The 22177-nt window shown below is 39.7% G+C and overlaps 1 protein-coding gene across 1 annotated transcript in view; it reads right to left on the bottom strand.

Moving 5' to 3' along the window:
- The window catches only part of LOC127639498 (von Willebrand factor D and EGF domain-containing protein-like), a 75110-nt gene extending 54627 nt beyond the window's left edge, over positions 1-20483 (bottom strand). Inside the window, exons 1-9 of the mRNA XM_052121554.1 lie at positions 20387-20483; positions 11690-11874; positions 11190-11418; positions 10102-10167; positions 9751-9983; positions 7167-7256; positions 6824-6965; positions 5267-5484; positions 3458-3531 (exon numbers count right to left, since the gene is read on the bottom strand). Coding sequence (XP_051977514.1) covers positions 3458-3531; positions 5267-5484; positions 6824-6965; positions 7167-7256; positions 9751-9983; positions 10102-10167; positions 11190-11418; positions 11690-11874; positions 20387-20483 — 1334 coding nt within the window. The remainder of the gene's footprint in view (positions 1-3457; positions 3532-5266; positions 5485-6823; positions 6966-7166; positions 7257-9750; positions 9984-10101; positions 10168-11189; positions 11419-11689; positions 11875-20386) is intronic.
- Positions 20484-22177: the final 1694 nt, after the last annotated feature.

Consider the following 22177-nt stretch of genomic DNA (forward strand, 5'->3'; position numbering starts at 1 on the left):
TGCATGGGGATATTCACAAGTACCCCATGGTGACTTTAGCAATCAAATTCGGGGAGAAAAACATAGTGTGGAGGCAGCGGTTAGTTCCGCCTCACCCATCCGCTAATCTTGGGTACTGATTGGCCGAATTTTAGAAATGTATTAGAGGGAGTTTGTGCGGATGGGTCCTGCATGAAAGTGAAGAGGTGTGTGATGTGCGATGCTTTGGCAGGGGAGGCGGAGCCGGGGCCGTCCTCGGCTGCTCCGAGTGACGAGGGAAGGGGCGAGGGGGTCACCCCTCCTCTCAGGGAGTTCCCTGAGGGGGACTTCCCCTTGGAGCAGTCACAGGATGAAACCCTTAAGCACGCCTTTGACCAAGTGAGAGTAATCGATGGTCAACAACTCCGGCCGGGTGTCGCCATTTCATATCCGTATTTTTCGCTTATTAAAGATCGGTTATATAGAGTGACGCAGGACGCTCAAACAAAGGAGGAGGTGACACAATTGTTGATCCCACGGAGCCGCCGGGAAATGGTTTTCCAGGCGGCTCACTATAATCCTATGGCCGGTCACCTAGGGGAACGGAAAACACTTTTCCGTCTAATAGCCCGTTTCTATTGGCCGGGCATTGGCGGCGACGTCCGCAGGTGGTGTGCGGCGTGCCGCGAATGTCAGCTGGTAAACCCACCGGCCACCCCAAAAGCGCCTTTGCGCCCCTTCCGTTGATCGAGGTTCCCTTCGAGAGAATTGGAATGGACCTCGTCGGGCCATTAGAACGGACGTCACGCGGACATCGCTTTGTGTTAGTCCTGGTGGATTACGCAACGCGATATCCGGAAGCAGTGCCTCTGAGCAACATCTCAGCACGCAGTGTTGCCGGGGCACTCTTCAAGATAATCTCCCGGTGGGGGTTCCGAAAGAAATCCTCACCGACCAAGGCACTACGTTTATGTCACGAACACTTCGCGAACTTTACGAATTATTGGGCATTAAGTCGATTCGCACTAGCGTGTACCATCCGCAGACGGATGGGCTGGTGGAACGATTTAATAAAACACTCAAAAATATGATTCGTAAATTCGTGCACGAAGACGCTTAGGAATTGGGATAAGTGGCTGGACCCCCTGTTATTCGCAGTACGAGAGGTCCCGCAAGCCTCCACGGGATTTTCCCCATTTGAGCTGCTGTACGGACGACGCCCACGCGGGGTCCTCGACGTCATCCGTGAAACTTGGGAGGAGGGACCTTCTAGTGCCAAAAATGAAATTCAATACGTTCTTGATCTTCGAGCAAAACTCCACACACTGGGGCAATTAACACAGGAGAATTTGCTCCAGGCTCAAGAACGCCAACGCCGGCTGTATAATAGGGGTGCTCAGCTACGGGAATTTGCACCGGGAGATAAAGTGCTTGTATTACTCCCAACATCGAGCTCAAAATTACTCGCCAAGTGGCAAGGACCCTTTGAGGTCACACAACGAGTAGGGGACCTCGATTATGAAGTTAAACGTACCGATAGAGGGGGCGCGCGTCAAATATATCACCTCAACCTCCTGAAATTGTGGAGGGAAGAGGCGACCTCTGTGACGTTGGCAACGGTAGTTCCGGAGAGGGCGGAGCTCGGACCGGAGGTAAACAAAGCCTGCGATCCTAACACCCGGTTCCTTGTGGAGACCACCTCTCACCACGCCAACTCGCAGAGGTTTCCGAACTACAAAAGGAGTTTGCAGACGTGTTCTCTCCTCTACCGGGCCGTACAGACATCATACAACACCACATCGAGACCGAGCCGGGCGTAGTGGTACGTTGTCGCCCTTATCGCTTGCCCGAGCATAAAAAGAAAATAGTTCGGGAAGAATTGGACGCGATGCTGGACATGGGAGTAATAGAAGAATCTCACAGCGATTGGTCCAGCCCGGTCGTCCTTGTTCCCAAGAGCGACGGGTCTGTACGTTTCTGTGTGGATTATAGAAAAGTCAATGCGGTGTCTAAATTTGACGCCGTACCCAATGCCCCGTGTTGATGAACTGCTCGATCGGTTAGGTTCTGCTCGGTTTTATTCGACCTTGGATCTAACAAAGGGTTATTGGCAGATCCCCTTGACACCAATATCCCGTGAAAAAACGGCCTTCACCACGCCGTTCGGATTACACCAATTCGTGACGCTTCCTTTCGGTTTGTTCGGGGCACCAGCCACGTTTCAGCGCCTCATGGATAGGATCCTCAGACCGCATACTGCTTACGCCGCTGCTTATCTAGATGATATCATCATTTATAGCAATGATTGGCAGCGGCACTTGCAACATCTGAGATGAATGTCCTGAGATCGCTGCGGCGGGCGGGGCTCACGGCAAACCCGAAAAAGTGCGCGGTTGGGCGTGTGGAGGTACGGTATCTGGGGTTCCACTTGGGTCATGGCCAGGTGCGACCCCAAATTGACAAGACCGCGGCGATTGCGACTTGCCCTAGACCCAAGACCAAAAAGGGGGTGAGGCAGTTCCTGGGGCTGGCTGGCTATTACAGACGGTTTGTACCTAATTATTCGGATGTCACCAGCCCGCTGACTGACCTTACTAAAAGGGGGCTCCAGATCCGGTCCAGTGGTCAGAGCAGTGCCAACAGGCGTTTACAGAGATTAAAGCTGCACTTTGTGGGGGCCGCTTTTGCATGCACCTGACTTCTCTCTCCCTTTTGTTTTGCAGACGGACGCTTCAGACAGAGGGTTGGGCGCCGTGCTCTCGCAGTTGGTGGAGGGAGAGGAACGCCCGGTGCTGTACATTAGCCGGAAGCTCTCCTTGAGGGAGACTAAGTACAGCACCGTAGAGAAGGAGTGTTTGGCCATCAAGTGGGCGGTCCTCACCCTCCGATACTACCTGCTGGGGCGAGCCTTCACCCTCTGCTCGGATCACGCCCCACTGCAGTGGCTCCACCGCATGAAGGATACGAACGCCCGGATCACCCGTTGGTATCTGGCCCTCCAGCCTTTTAAGTTCAAGGTGGTCCACAGACCAGGGGTGCAGATGGCTGCCGCTGACTTCCTGTCCAGAAATAGGGGGGGAGTGGTAGGCAGGCCGGATGACGCCCCGGCCTGAGTCGGGCGGTGGGGGTATGTGGCAGCGGGGGCGTGGTCAAGCACCCGTCCGGGAGAGAAAAGCGGTAAGGGCGCTCACACCTGAGCTAAATGATGACTAACACCTGTCTCTGATTGCAGTAACATGAGGAGAGCGGCATAAAAAGGGCAGGAGCGACGGAGCACGAGAGGAAAAAAAGAAGCAAAGATTGTCTCTGCATACCCTTTAAAGAAAAGATTAAAAGACTTACCCTTTAAGTTGACGCTGGTTTCCTTGCATTGTTTTACAGTATCACATTGAATTATAATTTGGCTGGGAGTCGAACCCATGATCTTAGCACCAGGATAGAAAGAAAGTAAGTTACAGCAGCAAGTAAGAAAGAAAAGGTACGTTTGTAAATATTTTACCTGCCATCAAACGTAATGATGTGGGGATCGGTCAGGGAGTAACAGGTTGCTGTTGGAACATCTTGAACTGTGATCTGTATGAAGAAAAAACTTGTTAATCATGGCCATTGGTTGGGTTGGCATTTAAGCAACCTCATGCACTTTAATTGCTGTCAGTATGAATGCAACGTCGTGCAGCTTGGTTGTAAAGTGTAAAGAGTGTAATTTCTGCACCCCTAGTGGTACAAAGCAACAACAATTATTGGTAGGCCTGCCGAAAAAAATCATTGTCATTTTTTGAGCCAGAAGTTCAAACAAATGGCAATGTATTGAAAGCACACAAATGTTTATACTTTTCAGAATTATGAGTGTCTTTCTTAGAGCACCGTTAAACTGTGATGAGAAAATATTTTAACAGCAAACAATTACACACTTCACCTTAAAAAGTGTATCACAGGGAATTAATTTAAAGTTGCAATGCTCTCAAAACTTCTTTGCAATTTAGACATTGTTGATGGGAAAGAAATTGCATTGCATAGCCGTGACAGCCATAGCCTAATTATAAAGCAGAAAAGTGCAGTCTCTTCCCATTATTACAGGACACTGAGGGGCTTTTATGTTTACAGACAACACAGATGGTGGTCTGGGACCGGCGGTGACATATTATTTAGGCAGACTGGCAGCTTATGTGTGTTTACATTTTGTTCCTTCTCAATTGCCACATTCTTGTCTGTCCTTTCTGTGCCTGGCTTATTAAAGACTCTCCTTGCATTCAGCAGGGGACAATTATGAGAGCAATAAGTCTGAGTCATGCTATATTTCAGAGTTGGAGTTGGATTAAAATATAATTAGGGCTAGACATGAGCTTCTTCACTACAATACCACACGGTTGACCAGTGATGGGGAGTAACTAACTTAAAGTAGCAATGCTACGGACTAATGTTAAACTACTATCTCATATCCCCTCTTAATGTGTAGCGACAACTATAAGACATTTGTAGTTTGTATTCCTCAAAAGGTTTAAATACCGTGGTGCTATCAAAATCAATCACTCTTTTTTTTCATTGCAACCAGCCCAACATAGCAACATTAGCCCAACCAATGGCGTGAGATTGCAACAGGGTTTAAAATTTGTCTGGCCAATAGAAGATGGGGCAGTGTTTGCAAAACCAAGAGTGCCATAAGTAGCGCAACATTAGGTCAGCTGTTTTCAGAATAGTGTAGCTTTTATACATTGTTGTTTTGTTACATTGCTGTTTTTTTGTCACATTGTATAGCATGCACAGTTTTAGAGCTTAGTAAACTGCAATATTAAAAACATGCTCTTTTAAAATTCCCTCTCTCTCATATGAAGCGTTATATATTTATATACATAATCAATTTAATTAAAAAGATATTACCCCTTAATTATATTCAATGTCATTAGCTAGTGTTTTTTAGCAGTAAATAACTACTTTTGTTGGACAGCTTGAATGTAATGTACCTACTTTAGATTTTGAGTAGGAGTTTTTTGTAGTTTGGAAAGTTACAGTTTCAAAGCAACAGTTTACGAAGTATTCTGATGTGATACTTTATGAAACTTCTCGAGTAATAGAAATAGAAGTTGCACAGTATGTGCAAATGTGTCTTTATTTATAATTATTACATTTTAACCATTGTAAATAAATATATATTTTTTAATGTTTTAAGACAGCATACTAGTATAGCGATTGATATTTCTTCTATTTCCATTTTACTTAAAAAAATTAATTAGCTAAGTCAAATGTAAAACCACTTGTGCAGCTAATACCACATTTTGAGATGCGTGTTAAAATAGCATGTGTTGCTAACCTTCAGTGCTGGAGGGTTGTAACCTCTCCAGAGGCGAGGACTACCTTGGGCGGGCTGGGCAGAGAAGAGGCTGACCCGGTTCCCGTCCCGTGTGAAATCGGTAACGCCGGTGACAGTCACGGTACCTTCAGCACAGACGTTATTTCGGCAGGGTTGGGACAGGAGCTCGACGAAGCAGGATGACAGGGCCACATTTGGAACCTCCACAACTACACTGTCTGAGATGGTAAAACAAAGAACTTTGGAAATAGGCTTGAATTATTGATAGATTCTTAAATGAAAGTAAAAACAAAACAAAGACAAAATTCTCTTATAAAAAAAAAAAGACAATGCACATGCCGTTTCTTTCAAAGCCAGTTGACTATGACAAGAAAATTATGTTATTGTATATGTATGTGTTACATATAGAGACAAGAATATTATCATTAAAGAATCACTAAGTCTACATTCAATTTAGCCTTATGTTATTATGTTAACAATTCATCAGTGCATGCTTTTCCAAAAGGAAAGTTGTTTCATCTTCTGAAATCCGTCACATTACAGAAGTAAAATGTGTTGCGAATGTTGTTTCATTTTGACTTCAATACATGTAATGTTTAAAAGAATATATATCATAACACTGTAATGGAAAACATTTTTTTTACATTTCCAAGACTTTCTGATCCCATGAAATTTAGGTGAACATGACAACATTTTTGCATTTAAAAATGTGCATGCTGCATTACACGTTTGGCTGCAGGTTTTCAGTGAAATGTCCAGCTGGGGGCGCCAAAAGCGAGTAAAACAGTGTCGTATTCAGACGAGGTTTTAAGGTGAATTTTCAATGGATGTTTTTAAAGCATACTTCCCTAACGTAAAACTTTTGCGTGAACCTAACCAATAGTGTTTTAAAATACAAATTAGATTTTAAAAAAGACATCCTTACCTCCCCAATGCCTAAACCTAACCGATAGTTTTTTAAATGCTGAAGTGACATGAAAAGCACATCTACAGTATAATGCAGAAGAGAAATCAAAAGCATATATTCTGAAGCTAACACATCATTTCGTGTCGCTTCTATTACTCTAGCGTATCACATGTCAGCCTGAGTTCATGATTGGTCATGAACTACGGTCCTCCGACTTAAAAAGGCTCTATGAGGTGAGCTACCACACAACTAATCATGTTGGAGTAAGTGTATATATATGTAGGTGGGTCTGTAATACAAGCATAAAAATGTATTGTTTTTCAAAAGATGCGTTAGAGTAAAAGTGTGTTGATATCATAAAATAGCAGGGTCTGAGTAATAGAGAAAATAATAAGTATTAATAAAGTCATAATCAGCCATGAAAGTCATGATTTGAGTGAAAGTAATCAAAAGTCGTTGTAGCGCCTCTAGTGTTAATTTCTCCTGGAAACTGCAGGGAATTGTACCTGGAGACATGTATAACAAGTTTTACACAAATGTATATAGAGTCACGTTTTCACTATGAAACCAGGTTGAATAAAGTGCAGTATAACAGCAACTGTAAATTAAGCTTGATGAAGCAAGACAATCACACATGTGCATGCACACACCTGAATCATGTATACTGAGAGCAAGAGACACTTTGCAACGGCCGTTGTGCTCGAATCCATGGCAGGGAATCGGGACCGTGCTGTGTAGCGCCAAAGCGTGCTTTTTAACATCCTCACGGATGTTGAGAACATCTGGAACAAACTGCAGAAAAAGTGTTAATTGGTTAGCCGTAGCCAGTCTTAATCAAATATAACAAATTGTACAGCTCTGTTAGACACAGATATTATGCAACATATTATTTGCATGTTGTAATGTATACAGATGTGGTAATTAGAGCTTTAGTCATTGTGTATGATGCATGATCCATCATAATGATCAAGAATTAGATGTAATCGGATATACCTTGATTCCTGCGAAAAACCCAGGACTCTCTTTGGATGTTGATGGAGAGCTGGATGAGTTTAACAGGAAGGCGGATACACTGCAGGAAAACTGTCAATCAAAACAGATTTATTTGGAAAATTATGTTGATTGAAGCAAAAAGGAGTAAATAGAGACAAAAATAAAACTACAAAAATCAATACTGATACGCTTCACAAAGAACCATTGATGGCAAGGAAATGTAGAAATGTAATAAAAACCATAAAATTGAAACCAATAATAGGGTTATATTCAATAATATGGAAATAAAACAAGCAATATTTGGACTTTTAAGACAATTTTGCATGTTTTAAATGCTTTACTTGTCTGTAAACAGCAACCTAAAGCATCATGGGGTGTAGGAATAAGGTGGATTAGCTTACTGTTTCGCTTACTGCCCCCTGTTGAAAACAGGTGGTACTTCAAGCTTGAAAAGCTCAGATGGATGGAATATTCCTTATCATGTTACAGGAACATGATTAATTGCGATTTTTTTTACGCATAATTTTTTATATAATTAATTGCACTGAATTCGCACATTAAATCGACAGCCATAATAAACAGTACACATGTACAGGTATATACGTATATATACTGTATAGACACACACACACACACACACACACACACACACACACACACACACACACAGCACACTATTTAAATGTACAGTAATGTACATAAAGTAATGTAGTAAAGTAACTTGCTTGCTGGAGCACCCCCAAATCATCACCAAATTTCACAGTGGGTGCAAGACACTGTGGCTTGAAGGCCTCTCCAGGTCTCTGTCTAACCATTAGACGACCAGGTGGAGGATCGGTGATGATCTGGGGGTGAATCAGCAAGGGGAGAATCGGGCAGATTCATCTTTGTGAAGGATGCATGAATCAAGCTACGTACAAGGTTATCCTGGAAGAAAACTTGCTTCCTTCTGCTCTTGTTACAATGTTCCTCAACTCTGAGGATTGGTGGTTTTTCCAGAAGGACAATGATCCATGCCGCACAGCCAGGTCAATCAAGGTGTGGATGGAGACCACCGGATCAAGACCCTGTCATGGCCAGCCAAATCTCCAGTTCAGGGAACCCCACTGAAAACCTCTGGAATGTGATCCACACTTAGGCATGTGGAATCGTGTGGGCCGGGAATCGAACCACCAACCCTGCAATTGGTAGCCGACCCGCTCTACCGCCTGAGACACAGCTGCCCCAAAGGTGGTTTTAATGTTGTGGCTGATCGTTGTATATATAATATACTACATATGCATGCACATGCAATTCATTACAGGGCATATAATCCCATATATGGCATTGAAATGATCTGTGCTTTGTGGATTTCTATGTCTGTTCTCTTTTGTGTGTACTGCCTGTATATTGGAGTTATGGTCTGTAAAAAGTGTGTGTGTTTGACCAAGCCCAGCTGTGACACATGCTTAAGACACAACCCAAACCAGACCTGTGTCTTTCTTTTTTTCAAACTGGTGCCTCCATGACAGCACAAACGCATGCATTTTTAATATACCGGGTAGAAAAGCATGACTCAAATTCTAGGTCTTCACAGACTTCAACTGCTTTTTGAATAAGATCAAAATGAACATATCAGAAAAAATAGCATCCAAGGGTCAGACAAACTAATAGAATAAACTACAAAAGTTTCTTCCTCTAATGCATCTCTCCTTAGAACATGTTATTTATGGTATGTATACACTCATGGCCTTAGTTTGACCTTTCTTCTATCCTGAACTCACTCTTTGCTTCCGCTGGAACACATGCAAAATGTCAAAATGCAAAATGACTAAAGGCACCACTGTCCATTCTTGCTCTTGTAAGAAGTTTAAAGACTGTCTGGAGCACATCAACCCTGAGGGGGAAAAAATCTAAAGAACAAGATGAAAAAGATGGTGTTTCATGACAAAGGAAAAGGTGTCCAAGAGGTGCCCCATATTCAAAATTTCTCATAATCTAACATATTTATACCACAGCTGACAAAATCATAAAAGGTAGATACTGCATGGTCAAAGGTGTCCTGCTGTCATTTGTATAATTACATGCATACATGGCAAATGTTTGTTTGGTTGTATTTCACTTAAAATAAAGTTTAAGGCATCATTTTTCTCATGCCAATTAAAGTGAAAATGCTGCAAAAACACAGGCAAAAAACCAACTCTTTATTGCTTTATATATATAGCTATGTGGAGTAGGATTTTGGACCAATGAAATTTCACTGTGGGTGGGGCTATCCAAAATTACAACAGAAATTGAGGCCAAGTTACCAACAAAATGTCTGGTGTAAAACTGGATTAATTGCCAGCAGTTTTCTGAACACTATTATTATATATCTATATATTTTATATTATTTATATCAAGAAATAACTCTACATTTTAAGACCGAACGTGGTCTTGTGCTGGAAAAAGGTCACTTTTAAAAGTTGTAGTTCTTTTAACTTATCCAGCTAAAGCATGTTTACATAGGACAACAAATCAAAAACAGTCCAGACAGATGCAAAAAGCATTCGGTTTAAACAGCCCCTAATATTTCACAGCCTTTGCTTTTTCCAAATCTTTGTACCGTTTCTCCTAGCCTGAAGTGAACTCCGTCCATCTCCACCAGAGAATATAGTCGAGATGTTGTGTCTCGTCTGATCTCCACCTTCATGGTGTTGGAGGAATATCGTGCCCACACAACCAGGTATCCCACCATCCGGGTGGCCGTTACCCCAGCATATGAGCATCGGAGGTGGACACTGCTGCCAACCAACTCTGGGGTCACCACTGGTTTTGAAGGTAGTGAGGGTAGATTTGCTTCACAAAGGTAAAAAATATATATATAAAAAAGGAGATAAAATGAAACATTAATGTAAGAAATTAAACCAACATTTAAAATGGAGTAAGAACATTGATGCATTTTAAAGTACGTTACCTTTACATACACCGTTAACTTCTGTTTCACCAGGTGGGCAGGACTTGGGCGTGTACTGTGAAATAACTAACAAAAACAAAACAAAATATGAAATGAATAGAACAAAAAAAAGAAAAACAGAACAGAAAAAAAAACAAACAAACAAATTAAACATGAAACAAAGACAAACATAAACAAACAAAACATGCAATGACGCAAAAAAGAAAAGAAAAACACAACAGAACAGAAAACAAAACAAAAAACAAACAAATTAAACATCAAACAAAGCACAAAACGAAACAAAAACAAAACCAAAAAAAGTTTAAAACAAAATAGAAAAAACGAACAAGTTTAAATGAAGTCCACTTTCTGTTTAGGCATACCTTTTAAAGCTTTTACAATATGACAAATTTGACTTGATCTATGTGTATACTCATTTATTCATTTCTTCATTCATTAATTTTTTCATTCATTCATTCATTCCAGATGATCAGTCCCATGACATTGTGTGAGAGTAATGTAATATTTATGTTAGGTCACATTGTTTAATTCATTAGGTTTGCAGGAGGTTTGATATAGCAGTTTCAACAATACATAGTGCTTTGCAACGAACCACTGACTTTAATCCCTCGCCAAATCTCTAAAGCCCCAACAATTTTTTACTTCCTGCAGCTGCCTTGGAAGTCATAAATCTGTGAAATATTGCTACATGAATGCAGTAATCTGATTCACTCCCTCTGCAGATCTTCAGTCACCAGACATCGATCTGAAACTTTAAATGGCCCAAATACTTGAGCACACGGTTGATGACACAGTCATTTATATGGATCTAAGAAACGTTCTAGAAAGTGAAAGAGTACACATGGCCAGAGAAGGAGAAATATTGATCAGAGGGTGGCATTCGATCCACAATACAAATGAGCAGCTTCTTTCAGTTCACTGTGGTGTTGAGCAGGGAACATCTACAGACGTACTATTGAATGAGACAAAAATAAACTCTTCACTTTGTTTCTTGGAACAAGTCTCAGCTCCCCCCAGCTTTTTTTTTTTTTTACTTCAAGAAGAGGTTAGGGTGAGGTAAAGGTCTAAAGGAGTATTCTTTTTTTTACCTTCTGCACAGTATCCCATGCAACCTTGAGTTGGCTGTAGGTAGTACAGCAAGAACACTCCACAGTTGCGGACAGATATTGGGATGCGGAAAAGACAGCAGTCTTTGGTGCTTCCATGGAAGAACTGCCATGTGGCACAAGCTGAGAGCTTCTTGACCTCGCCAGGCCTCGGCAGAGAGCTGTCTTTAAGAGACAACCATACTGGAGCCTGCGTCCCGCAGCGGTTCATCTAAAAAGACAGGCCAAGAGGTGGAGAATTAGCAATTACAACCCACTAATGAAGTGTCTTGCAGAAGAAAAGCATTTCACTGCCATCGCATTAAATCTTCCGACCAATGAATCTTGCAAATGAAAGTGAAACTGAAACACTGTCTTTGATTTGATCTGAAATCAGTTTTCAAATTTGTGTAGGCCTACTGCCTTCCACTGCAATGCAGAAACAAAAAAACTGATTTTAGACTTGCAACTTGTGGGACATTTCACCTTCCTGTCTCACTCACCTCCACACAGCGGGTGGGCATCTCCGCCGGTTTGTTGTTAATGCTAAAACGGTACCATCCGGGTAGCAGTGAATAGTCACAAATCAGATCCTGTATCGCTGTGTTCTGTAGCTCAGTAGAGTCGAAGTTGACGCTCCGATATGCGTTCCTCAAGGTCCTGTATCCACCCGGATTACATTCTGGAGCTGGAGAACCAAGGGAAATGTCAAATAACGGCTATTCCATTATATGTTCATATTCATAACGAGTTTAAAACAACCCTTCGGCAAAGACAAAGGTCAGCGCTGAGAAGACACCAAAGGAGAAGGTTGAAAACTGTGTCATTGCAGTGGCTTCAAAACGTCACTCAGGTTCATTAAAACTGAATGAGGGTTAACGTGACCTCTACAGTGGCAGACATTTAACCAGGGTAAAAATAACACACCCTCAATTGTGACCCCCTTTCTTGCTCCTAACCTTATGCCGCAAAGGTCGGCGGAATCAGTCAGCCGTGTCCGACACTGCACAGAACTCGTGGCCAATGGAGAGACAAAAATAGACGTGTGACTTTGGAGCTAAAACCTTTTTTTAATCCCTTGCCATTTCCTTAGACAGCACATCTGTACCACCTTACCCTTTGATTTCCTGTATCTCAGAGCTGAAGTGGGTCAGATGTCACACTAATGGCTAATTTAGAGGGAAAATGAGAGCGGTGTCTCAGCATTTGTATGGATACGCCTGGGGCTAACAATAAACTGGTAATCTTCTAATGCTCTCCCTGAAGATGATTATAGAATATTTTGACTGGATGTTGTGCTATCTCTGCCAGTCTACGTGGAAAGTTCAAGCAGGGTAGATGGGTGATGGTGTAGACATACAAGACATTTTAGACAGTTTTAGCAACTACCAACATAGATTCACTTGGAGAGAAAAAAAACACAATGCAACGCAAAGCATTGCAAAGCATAAAATAAAAAATTTATTAAAATAAAGTTTTAACAAATAACAGCAAAATAAAACAAAAGTAATAAAACAAGCTAAATTAATTAATTAATTAAAATAAAATATTATGTTATTACTCAAACAAAACACAAACAAACCGATCCAAACCAAAAACTTAAAGTAAAATACACATAAAAATGCTCAAACAAAACAAAAACGTCACAGTAAAAATCACAGTAACAAGAAGCCCTAAATTAAATGAAGTAGAATAAATAAAATTATTATATTATTACTTAAAACAAAAACAGACTAAGCAAAACAAAAAAAATTATTAAGTAAAATAAAAGATATATATACTGTTATTCAAGCAAAACCAATTTTTTAAACTAAGTTAAAACAATTAAAATATAATATTATATTACTAAACAAAAACAAAACAAGCCAAACAACATAATTAAAATAAAATATTTATAAAATAAAATATAGTTAAATACAATGACACAATTTTACTCAAATAAAATCAAAACCAAAACCAAAAATCTAAATAAAATAGTTTAAAACAATTATATATTTTTACTAAGTAAAGTAAAATAAAATATTATATTCCTCAAAATTAAACCAAAAAATATAAATGAAATAAGATAAATTAAAAATTACAATATATTGTTTCTAAAAACATTTAATAAAAATATGCTGCAGATATGAATAATAACAAAGTCTATCTAGCAATTCAGTCCACTGTCGACCATCTTTGGCATGCTCCTGGGAGTTTATTTACAGTCACGCCAGTGCAGCTCCTATCTACTTGAATGGTGAATACCAAAATCTAAAAATGGTTGTTCAAGATTGTGATCAAAAAACATATTTCGAATCAGCAATAAAATCTGACAATACTGGAATCATAAATTGTGACTCTTAACCTCATATTACACAAAAAAAAAACATTTTCCCGGCTTGTATAGTTAATGCGCGTTCTAGAGCAGATAAGCAGGAGATGTCTGTATCTAAAAGGTGATTGGCTCTTTTAACTGTAAGGTGGGACTTCTTTTCTACATCCGTTGACGGTTGGGTGCACAGAGAGCACCTTGGTTGAGCGTTCCAATTTCTTTCATTAATTTTAATAGAAGTGCCCATCTCTGCTAAATAATCTATGATAATACCTACTTTATTTTAGAAAGGGTGTACTATTATTTTGAGTGATGAGATTTAAGATTTTCACTAGATGAATGATAAAACATAAAAAAAAAATACCACAGACTTACACTAAAAAAGTGACCAGAGTCATACCTAGGGACTACAATATCACATTACCACAAGAGACTTGAGGATAGCCTCTTTTGACTTAGTAAGCGACCCCCCCCAAGAACACGTTTACAACCAACCAGAACATTCAACCTCACAGCAATGCATTACCAGCCACTCAGAACCAGTGGCGTAGCCAGGGTGGGCCTGGGCCCACCTAAATTAGACCCAGGCCCACCCAGAATATTACAGATTCTTCTTTGACTTCAAACACAAAAGTATAAATTCTTTAAAAAAAATACATACTTTCTGAAAGCATGAAAGAACTGTTTGAATGCGCCACCTTTCTGTTATTAAGGAAAATTTTGTAAAAAGAAATTTGGGTGAGAATTTGGCCAATCCATTTTTATTGAGCCCAACCCAAAAGTAATTTTCTGGCTACACCCTTGGTCAGAATACCAGAACAATGCCCTGGCAAATGCTCACAACACCCCAGCACCACTTCGAATATTTTTTTTATGTGCAAGGACCCCTCACATTTTCTTTAGACAACATTAAAATCTAGTTTAATCTACATTTCCCAAAATTCTTCTCTCAGTAGGGTGTCAGAATCAGACTTTCAAGTCTTTGTTCAAAGGAACATATTCACAATAATCATCTGAAAGTCCTCATAAAAGCAGATGACCTCTGACTGGTCTGGGAAAAGAGCAGAAAATCGCTTCTCTAATCCCGTCTGTTTCAGCGAGTGAAGATGAGGCCGACCTCTGAGGGCTTTCTGCCCCACTGGAGCGATGATGAGATCATGTCCTGGCTGGTTTAGAAACCATAATGCCCTGCCCTTTCCCACCTAATTTGAGGATAATTACTCCGCAATTACAGCCTCAGCTTTACTCTTAAGGGCCCAATGAAGCAAGATGAAGATAAAGGCATTAAATGGTTCATTTTATAAATTATTAATAGTGGGTTGGGAGATATAGGGCTAATTTAAGTGGACGCTTCTATAGGGGAGCTTCTATGATGTTTCAAGGTGGCTGACAATAAAGATGTAAATTTAAGCAATAGGTGCTGTCTTTATCATGCACACACAGTTTCAGAAAGACATCAGTATCTAACTAGACTTCAAGATTCCTAGAAGAAATTGAATTTAATTAAAAATAAAATAGAATAGATGGCCCAAGTCAAATGAGCTCACTTCCGTATTTCTATATTCTGGTACACACATTGATGTTGAACTGTGAACAACCCAAATCTTATGTTCTCATTCATTCAACCTTAAAGAAATCACATTAAAAAAGCACATTTTGTGGGACCAATAAAGGAGTTTTATGTCTGTTAAGAACATCTGAGCAGAGAAGTTATGTAACCGGGTCGTAAATAATCTCCAAGACAGCTAGTCGCATTTGGTCTGTGTCTGTGCATGCAAGGGTGACAAACACAGTCAGATCAATCTGCTAGGTCAGAGCCTCAGATAAAAACTGAGACAACACTGCTGAGTAAACACCACATTACCCATCTCATTAGTTGATTTAGATATGGTGTGGATTTCAGACACGTTCACACCAGGGAATTCCAGAGACAGATTTGGATTACAGGTGAAGACTTGCAACTTTCTCAAAATGTCTTTAATGTTTCACACCTGATTTTGAACTGGAAACTGCCATGATACGTACAACGTGCCACTTAAAGGGGACCTATTATGCAAAATTCACTTTTACATAGTGTTTGTACATAAATGTGAGTCGGCAGTGTGTGTACACAACCACCCTACAATGTTAAAAGTCCACCCACTCCTCTTTCTTATATTTCTATTAATCAAAAACAGTGTGTCAGTGTGGTTTTTGTTTCTGCTCTAAAGTGATGACACATTTGAGCAGGCCTCGCCCACGACTGGTGACGGACTCCACCCTCCTACCCTGAGTGACCTACACACAGTCTGCCATTTTATCCTGTGCTGGAGCAGATACAGTGAGAAGAATAATGTCTCAGATTCGTAAGCCTCATATGTGTTCTGTTGTTGGCTGTAAAAGTGAACATACAAGTCTTCTTGTACTTCCAGCATCAGAGCCACTGAAGATGCAGTGGACAAGCTGGACTGGTAATCTGGCATACCGGGCATTTTCCCGGTGGGTTGACGCATTTTGGGGACGATCAGGGGCGGACTGGCCATCGGGAGAACCGAGCGGGAAATGGGCAGAATGGGCCGCGATAAGCTAAAACGAGCCACCACGTTACGCAGAACGGACCACAAAACTGTGCAGAAAAGGACAGCGAACACCCACCCACTCAACTTTTGGGCCAGTTGCTAATCTCAGGCTGATTTCTCTTCCCAGTCCATTTACGCTGTCAGTCATATTGGTTCTGATTTAGTTGTTGCTGTAGTAACTGAAGCACGAGCTGTAAAGGCACAGCCCTCTTCCGGAAAGGGGGTGGGGAGGAGCAGCTCATTTGCATTTAAAGAGACACACGAAATCCGCTTGTTTTTGATTCCACCCAAAAAGAGGCATATATAACATGGTATAATAAATGATCCGTGGGGTATTTTGAGCTGAAACTTCACAGACACATTCTGGGGACACCTGAGACTTATATTATGTCTTGTAAAAAGGGGCATAAAAGATCTCCTTTAAAAAAATTATTAACATGCTTCTAGAGACCAGGTTGCACAAATCTATTGTGTGCTTTAAGAAGTCGCATAAACTACTTTTATGGTTATTCAATAGTCTTTTTTGACAATGAACTGTCGTTGCATAGAAAAAAGATGCATTCGATTTCTTAAAATATTCCCCGTTTGGTTCCACAGAAATGCATGAGTTTGTAATGACATGAATAATTAACATTTTTCAACTTTTACAGCTTGAAAAAATGTCTGACATTACCACACCTGCTGCTACTGTATATCGCATACGTTCAAAATATTTGAACTTCAAATGCTTTGATCGCCTCAAATCAAAGACGAGCTGGCAGAAACATAAGAAAAAGATCGGTTTTACACATATAAGAGGCTTTCACAAAGTTGTGCTTTATACAAGTTTCATCCAATCTGGGTCTGTGCGAGTAGTGTTTTGAATGTGTAAGCAGGGGGCAGGTCGAAGGAGGGGGGCAGGGCTGGTAAATTCTCAGAGTTATCTGTTGTGACAGGCTGCTTCTCGGCCGAGTAAAGAGCTGATTACACAGCAGGGGAGGAACCACACCAGATATTCACACTCCAACCCTCCAGCTCGAGAGAGAGAGAGAAAGACAGAGAGAGAAAGTCAGACAAAATCAATAATAAATTAACAATAAATGTTTTTAAAAGATCATGTAAATGCTGTAGTCTGATTGAAATCCTACCGGTCAAATTTTTGCAAAGTTGTTCTAACAAACCAAGATAATTTGATTGTAGGGTTAGGATAGGCTTTGTGCAGCATGTATACAAGTTAATGGAACAAAATGTGGCCTCAATGTTGTCGCATAAATGCTTCAGTCCAGATTAAGTACAGATGTTAAACTTCGACCAGCACGTACAGTATAGACGTTAATCGGACCACGATTGGCTTCGATGGTGTGCGCTTCGATGGTGTGCGCACGCTCCGAAAGACAGATGTGGTGCATGGCAAGTGTATTTCAAATGAGATAGAGGTATCATGGCGAATACTAGGAACATACATTTTTAGATGGATGAGAAGAAGTCTGTTAAGAAGCTAGATTGCAGAGTTCTTTCAATTGGTTTTGTGTGTAATATGACAAAAAGTCAACCAGAAAATGTCTCGTCCTTCCTTCAAATATTTGATTATGCAATGTCATGAGAAGACGTCTGTTGAGAAGCCAGCAGTAAATTTGGTGGCAAAAGTAAACCACAAAATGTCTACTACGTCAGAAAGTAGCTTGACTATGCAAAAACCTGCTGTAGCTCGATTATAACTACCCATGTAAATGTATTGAGTGAGAGAAATGGAGAGTTCGATTTCAGTCAAACTGAAACAATTTGTCTAGCTCTAGTGGGAAGACTAGCAGCTGTACATCATGACATCATTAGCTGGGTAATTCCTAGCCAATCGCATGTAAGCCATTGCTTTATAAGTCTGCACACAATCTATCACATTGCTGGTTCGGTGTGCTAACACTGCAACCTCCACCACCCCACCATCACCAGTTGAGCCCCGTCCCGCACGGGGGTAGGCTCCTCGCCCCTGCCTCCTATCTCCGACCGGATATGACGATTCTGGGTACAACTCCCTCTCTACGCCAAAGAGAGAGACATTATTTTCTGGTTTACATCTATCAAATAAATGGCATCTTAAACTTCACTCAAGCCTGCGTGTCTTCCCGATAGAACTAGATAACGCGATTGTAGCTCAACTTCGTCCAGCATGTATACGATGCCAAAAATCAACCGTAAAACATCTACGTCACTTCCTCAGCTGATGTCGTTCCTTCAAATATTCGATATAGTCCACTGTAGCTTGACTACGCTGAAACCTGCTGTAGCACGATTGTAACTGCGCTTGTAAACATACTGAGTGAGTAAGTGAGAGAAAGAGATTGATACAAAAACATCTACTGTACCAGAAAATGTGGTTTTGTTGGGTATGGGCCTGAATTTATAAATATCAGTGAGGTGAGTGACTGGAGGAAACAGTCCTTGATATTAAACTCAAAGAAAGGCTTAAACTTTCACAATTCCAAATGCACTCATGCATTTCCTCTTTTCTGTTAGCCAGGACTTCAGCCAAGCCATGAGGACTCAGTAATGTCTTTTTCTTTCTAGCTTGTGTGGAGAGAGCCTTATGAAAAATGAGATCATATCATCCAAACACACGGCTGTCAGACATTTAATAAAGACATAAAAGTCAACACCGCTGATTCAAGAGATTGGAGGTGAATGGTCTTTGTAGAGAAATATCACCGAGAAGGCCTAGTTCACGGTCTGCCATGTAGAAGGACACCGCAGAGAGGTGTGTGTAAGAGAGAGAGTGAGTAAAAACAATACTCAACAAATGGAGGTATTTCCTTAAATGTGACATTAGTTTCATGACAGTTACGCACATTTTACCCTGAAATTCTCATCACCGCATTCTGAATAAATGATATATTAAAGTGCAATCATAGTAGATAATTACCCCACCAATAGACACCAAAGCCTGCAGATCAATTTGACCTGCACAATAATGACCCTGACATTCCCAACACGACAATTACTCCTGCACACCCTGAGGCTTACTGTACTGACTGAGAGAGAGAGCTAGAGAGAGAGAGAGAGAGAGAGAGAGAGAATCCTCCTTGTCTCTTATAGGGCACGTTAACTTGTTAACTCTTGTCACAACTGCACAGACTCTCCATTTGGTAGGCAAATGGATGTCAGTGTGCAGAGTTAAAAGAAGTTTCGCTCAGATTACAAACAGCAACCCCCCCAATGAAAACAAGGTCTTATGGATTAAAAGCACATTTATCTCAACCACCGTAATGCTCCTTACCCACTCAGACAAACACCTCACATGTTAAAATGTGATCCTTACAAAACAATATTCAGTCACTGTTTTTTGGTTTAGTTATTTGCCCAATATTACAGTCAAAAAAAATCTGCCAGTGATTATTTCCTATAATTACATATCTTCCCTATTTTTTTATGCAAAATTATTGCAAAAAGGGATTTTCTTGTGCATAAGGATTTCAAAATAAATACATAAATGTAAATAATTAAAGAACAATATTTATATGAAATTGCATATGTAGGAGGAATATATTAATAAAGTCAATAAAAATAAATATTTTTAAAAGTTAAGTTAAAACGATACTAAATTAAATAAACGAAACTAAACAAAAGTAAACATTTGCAGTAGGAATATAAATTAATAATGTGTGTAAAACTATTTAATATATTTTTAAAATAAGCAAAAAAAAAAAAAAAAAAAAAAAAATGCCATAGGAATATAAGTTAGTAAATTAAGTAAATAAAGAATTTTTTTTAAATATGAGTTAATCATAATCATCATCATCATCATCATCAAACAAAACCTTTTTGCAGTTGAATATGTAACCAAAGTAACTAAATCAAATAAATGATTTTAAAATATAAGTAAAAAAAAATACAATACATACAAAAAATAAAAAATAAACATTTGTAGTAGGTATAAGTTAATAAAGCAAAACAAATATATATTTTTAAATAAGTTAAAAATCAAATATAATAAATGTTTGCCATAGTATGATAAGTAAATAAAGCAAACATTTTTAAACACATGTTAACAACAACAACAGTAATAATAATAATAATAATAAATAAACAAATTAAACAATAGGAAAGAAGATATTAAAGTAAATGTGTCAAAAATAAATAAACAAACTATACTTCTGCGGTAGGAATTTACGTTGTTTTTTAAATGTACAAACATTTATATCACAACAATGCAAACTCTAATACATACAGCCTACTATATATGAGTTGTTTATTTTTTAATGCCGCAATCTGTTGCACATTATTGAATTATCATTATAAACGTGCGTTGTTGAGGTAATTTATTATTTTAAAACACCGTTAGCATGTTTTTAACTTACCCAGCTGCGCAAGTAACTTCAAAGGCAGTAAACACACGCACCATATGCAGATATATGACTTTAAAAAGCCGCGGAAAATGCGCACAGACCGATGCATCTTTAAATCTCACAGTTGCACTTTTTCCCACGTGGTTCCCATCGGAAAGTTTGTGACAGTTTCGTAGGTATTCCTCACAAGACTAAGGACGTTTTCTTGCGCACAACATACTGTCCTAAAGTTATGGGCAGTGATAGGAGACTTGGACCATTTTTGAGGAGTGAAGGGGTCACCCAGACTCAAGCCCTCAATTACCTGAGTAGGAGGAGGACGCATTGAGGGTCTGTACTATACGAAACGTGAGCTGCTTCCTACATAGACAGCTGTCCTCTATGGCAGCATCATAATTGAATAAGAGAATGCTCAATGTTGTTAGCTAGTTAGCAACTCTGAGCGACATACTGTACGATAGTGCTCACGCGCAGCGCACAAGAGACTGGAATCGCTGTTTATTTGAATACAGGTGACGCAAGATAAGACACTTAATATGGAAGAGAATGTGGCCAGTCCATAAACATTAAAATACACACAGTTTCAAAAGGATAGCTACAAGATGTAAACGTGTTAGCATGATTTTAGTGTGATAAAATCACTTATTAAACGTATCTGTTTTTATATCCAACGCTGGGATTACGGGGTTTTGTTGTCATGGCAACGACGTTGTAAAATTGGATATAGCTTTACACAGTAAAGGTTAGTAAGGGATTTTATCACAATAAAATCATGTTAACATGTAAAATGTTTATATCTTGTGGCTATACGTTGAACCCAGAATATTGCTTTAAAGACGTTTTGTAAAAAGGATATGCTAGGAACATATTTTGAAATGTTCAGGTTTTTAAAGGTCATGATGTAAAATTAAGGTGGTGGTTTAGTAAGCCTGTAACTCAGAAAGCACTTTTAGACCTAGAAATTTCAAAGGTTACACTTAAAATTACACTTAAAAGTTAGCTTCCTGTAATCACACTGCTGCACAATTTCTCTCTGAAAGCGACTAACTTGTTGTGTTAGCTGCATAGATTCGAGATATTTTCCCCACACATCTCAAAGAATAAAGACTTTTTGATATTTTACTAAAAACCGATGAAATATTTGACATTTAATGACATTGACTTACAATGATGTAAGTCTCTCTGCATGTAATTACAATTTCTGTAAGACTCATCTTGAATAAAACAGTGATGGAGGTCTACTTAAAGGAAACTTAATATTCTTATCAATGTATTTCATGTTGAGCTTTAGAATGAGATTGTCTTGCTACCACAAACACAAACAACACACATAAACACAACCCCCCGCCCAATCTGAAACCTGCTTTTGTCAGTACATTGTGTTGACAAGGCTGCAATCTTGCTGTCTTTGCTCTAACGCTCATAAACAAACTTCACAGGGGGCTGAGTGTCAAATCAGCAGGTAACAAGCAAACCTGTCTCGATTCTCCATGCCATACTGAGTGTTACCACTAAGAGAGTGTTGGTAATTTATGAAATGTTAATGTATGTGTGTTCAGACCAAACTTCATGAAAGTGTTTGTAGAGTCTTGTTTAAATCGACACATCGTACAAAGTGAGAAATTTTACACGACGGAGAGAAATCTGGCCTCTTCAACTCTTGCTGTGCTAAAGTATTCATCGTCATTTCAGCTTGCAACAGAAGGTCTACGAATGTATGATCTGTATTTGTATTCAGACTGAAATGTAACCCCTTATTTTTTATCATGGAAATAAACTATAAAGCTGTGCTTCCTTCATGTG

The sequence above is a fragment of the Xyrauchen texanus genome, chromosome 48, assembly GCF_025860055.1.
Source record: "Xyrauchen texanus isolate HMW12.3.18 chromosome 48, RBS_HiC_50CHRs, whole genome shotgun sequence".
Taxonomy (NCBI): domain Eukaryota; kingdom Metazoa; phylum Chordata; class Actinopteri; order Cypriniformes; family Catostomidae; genus Xyrauchen; species Xyrauchen texanus.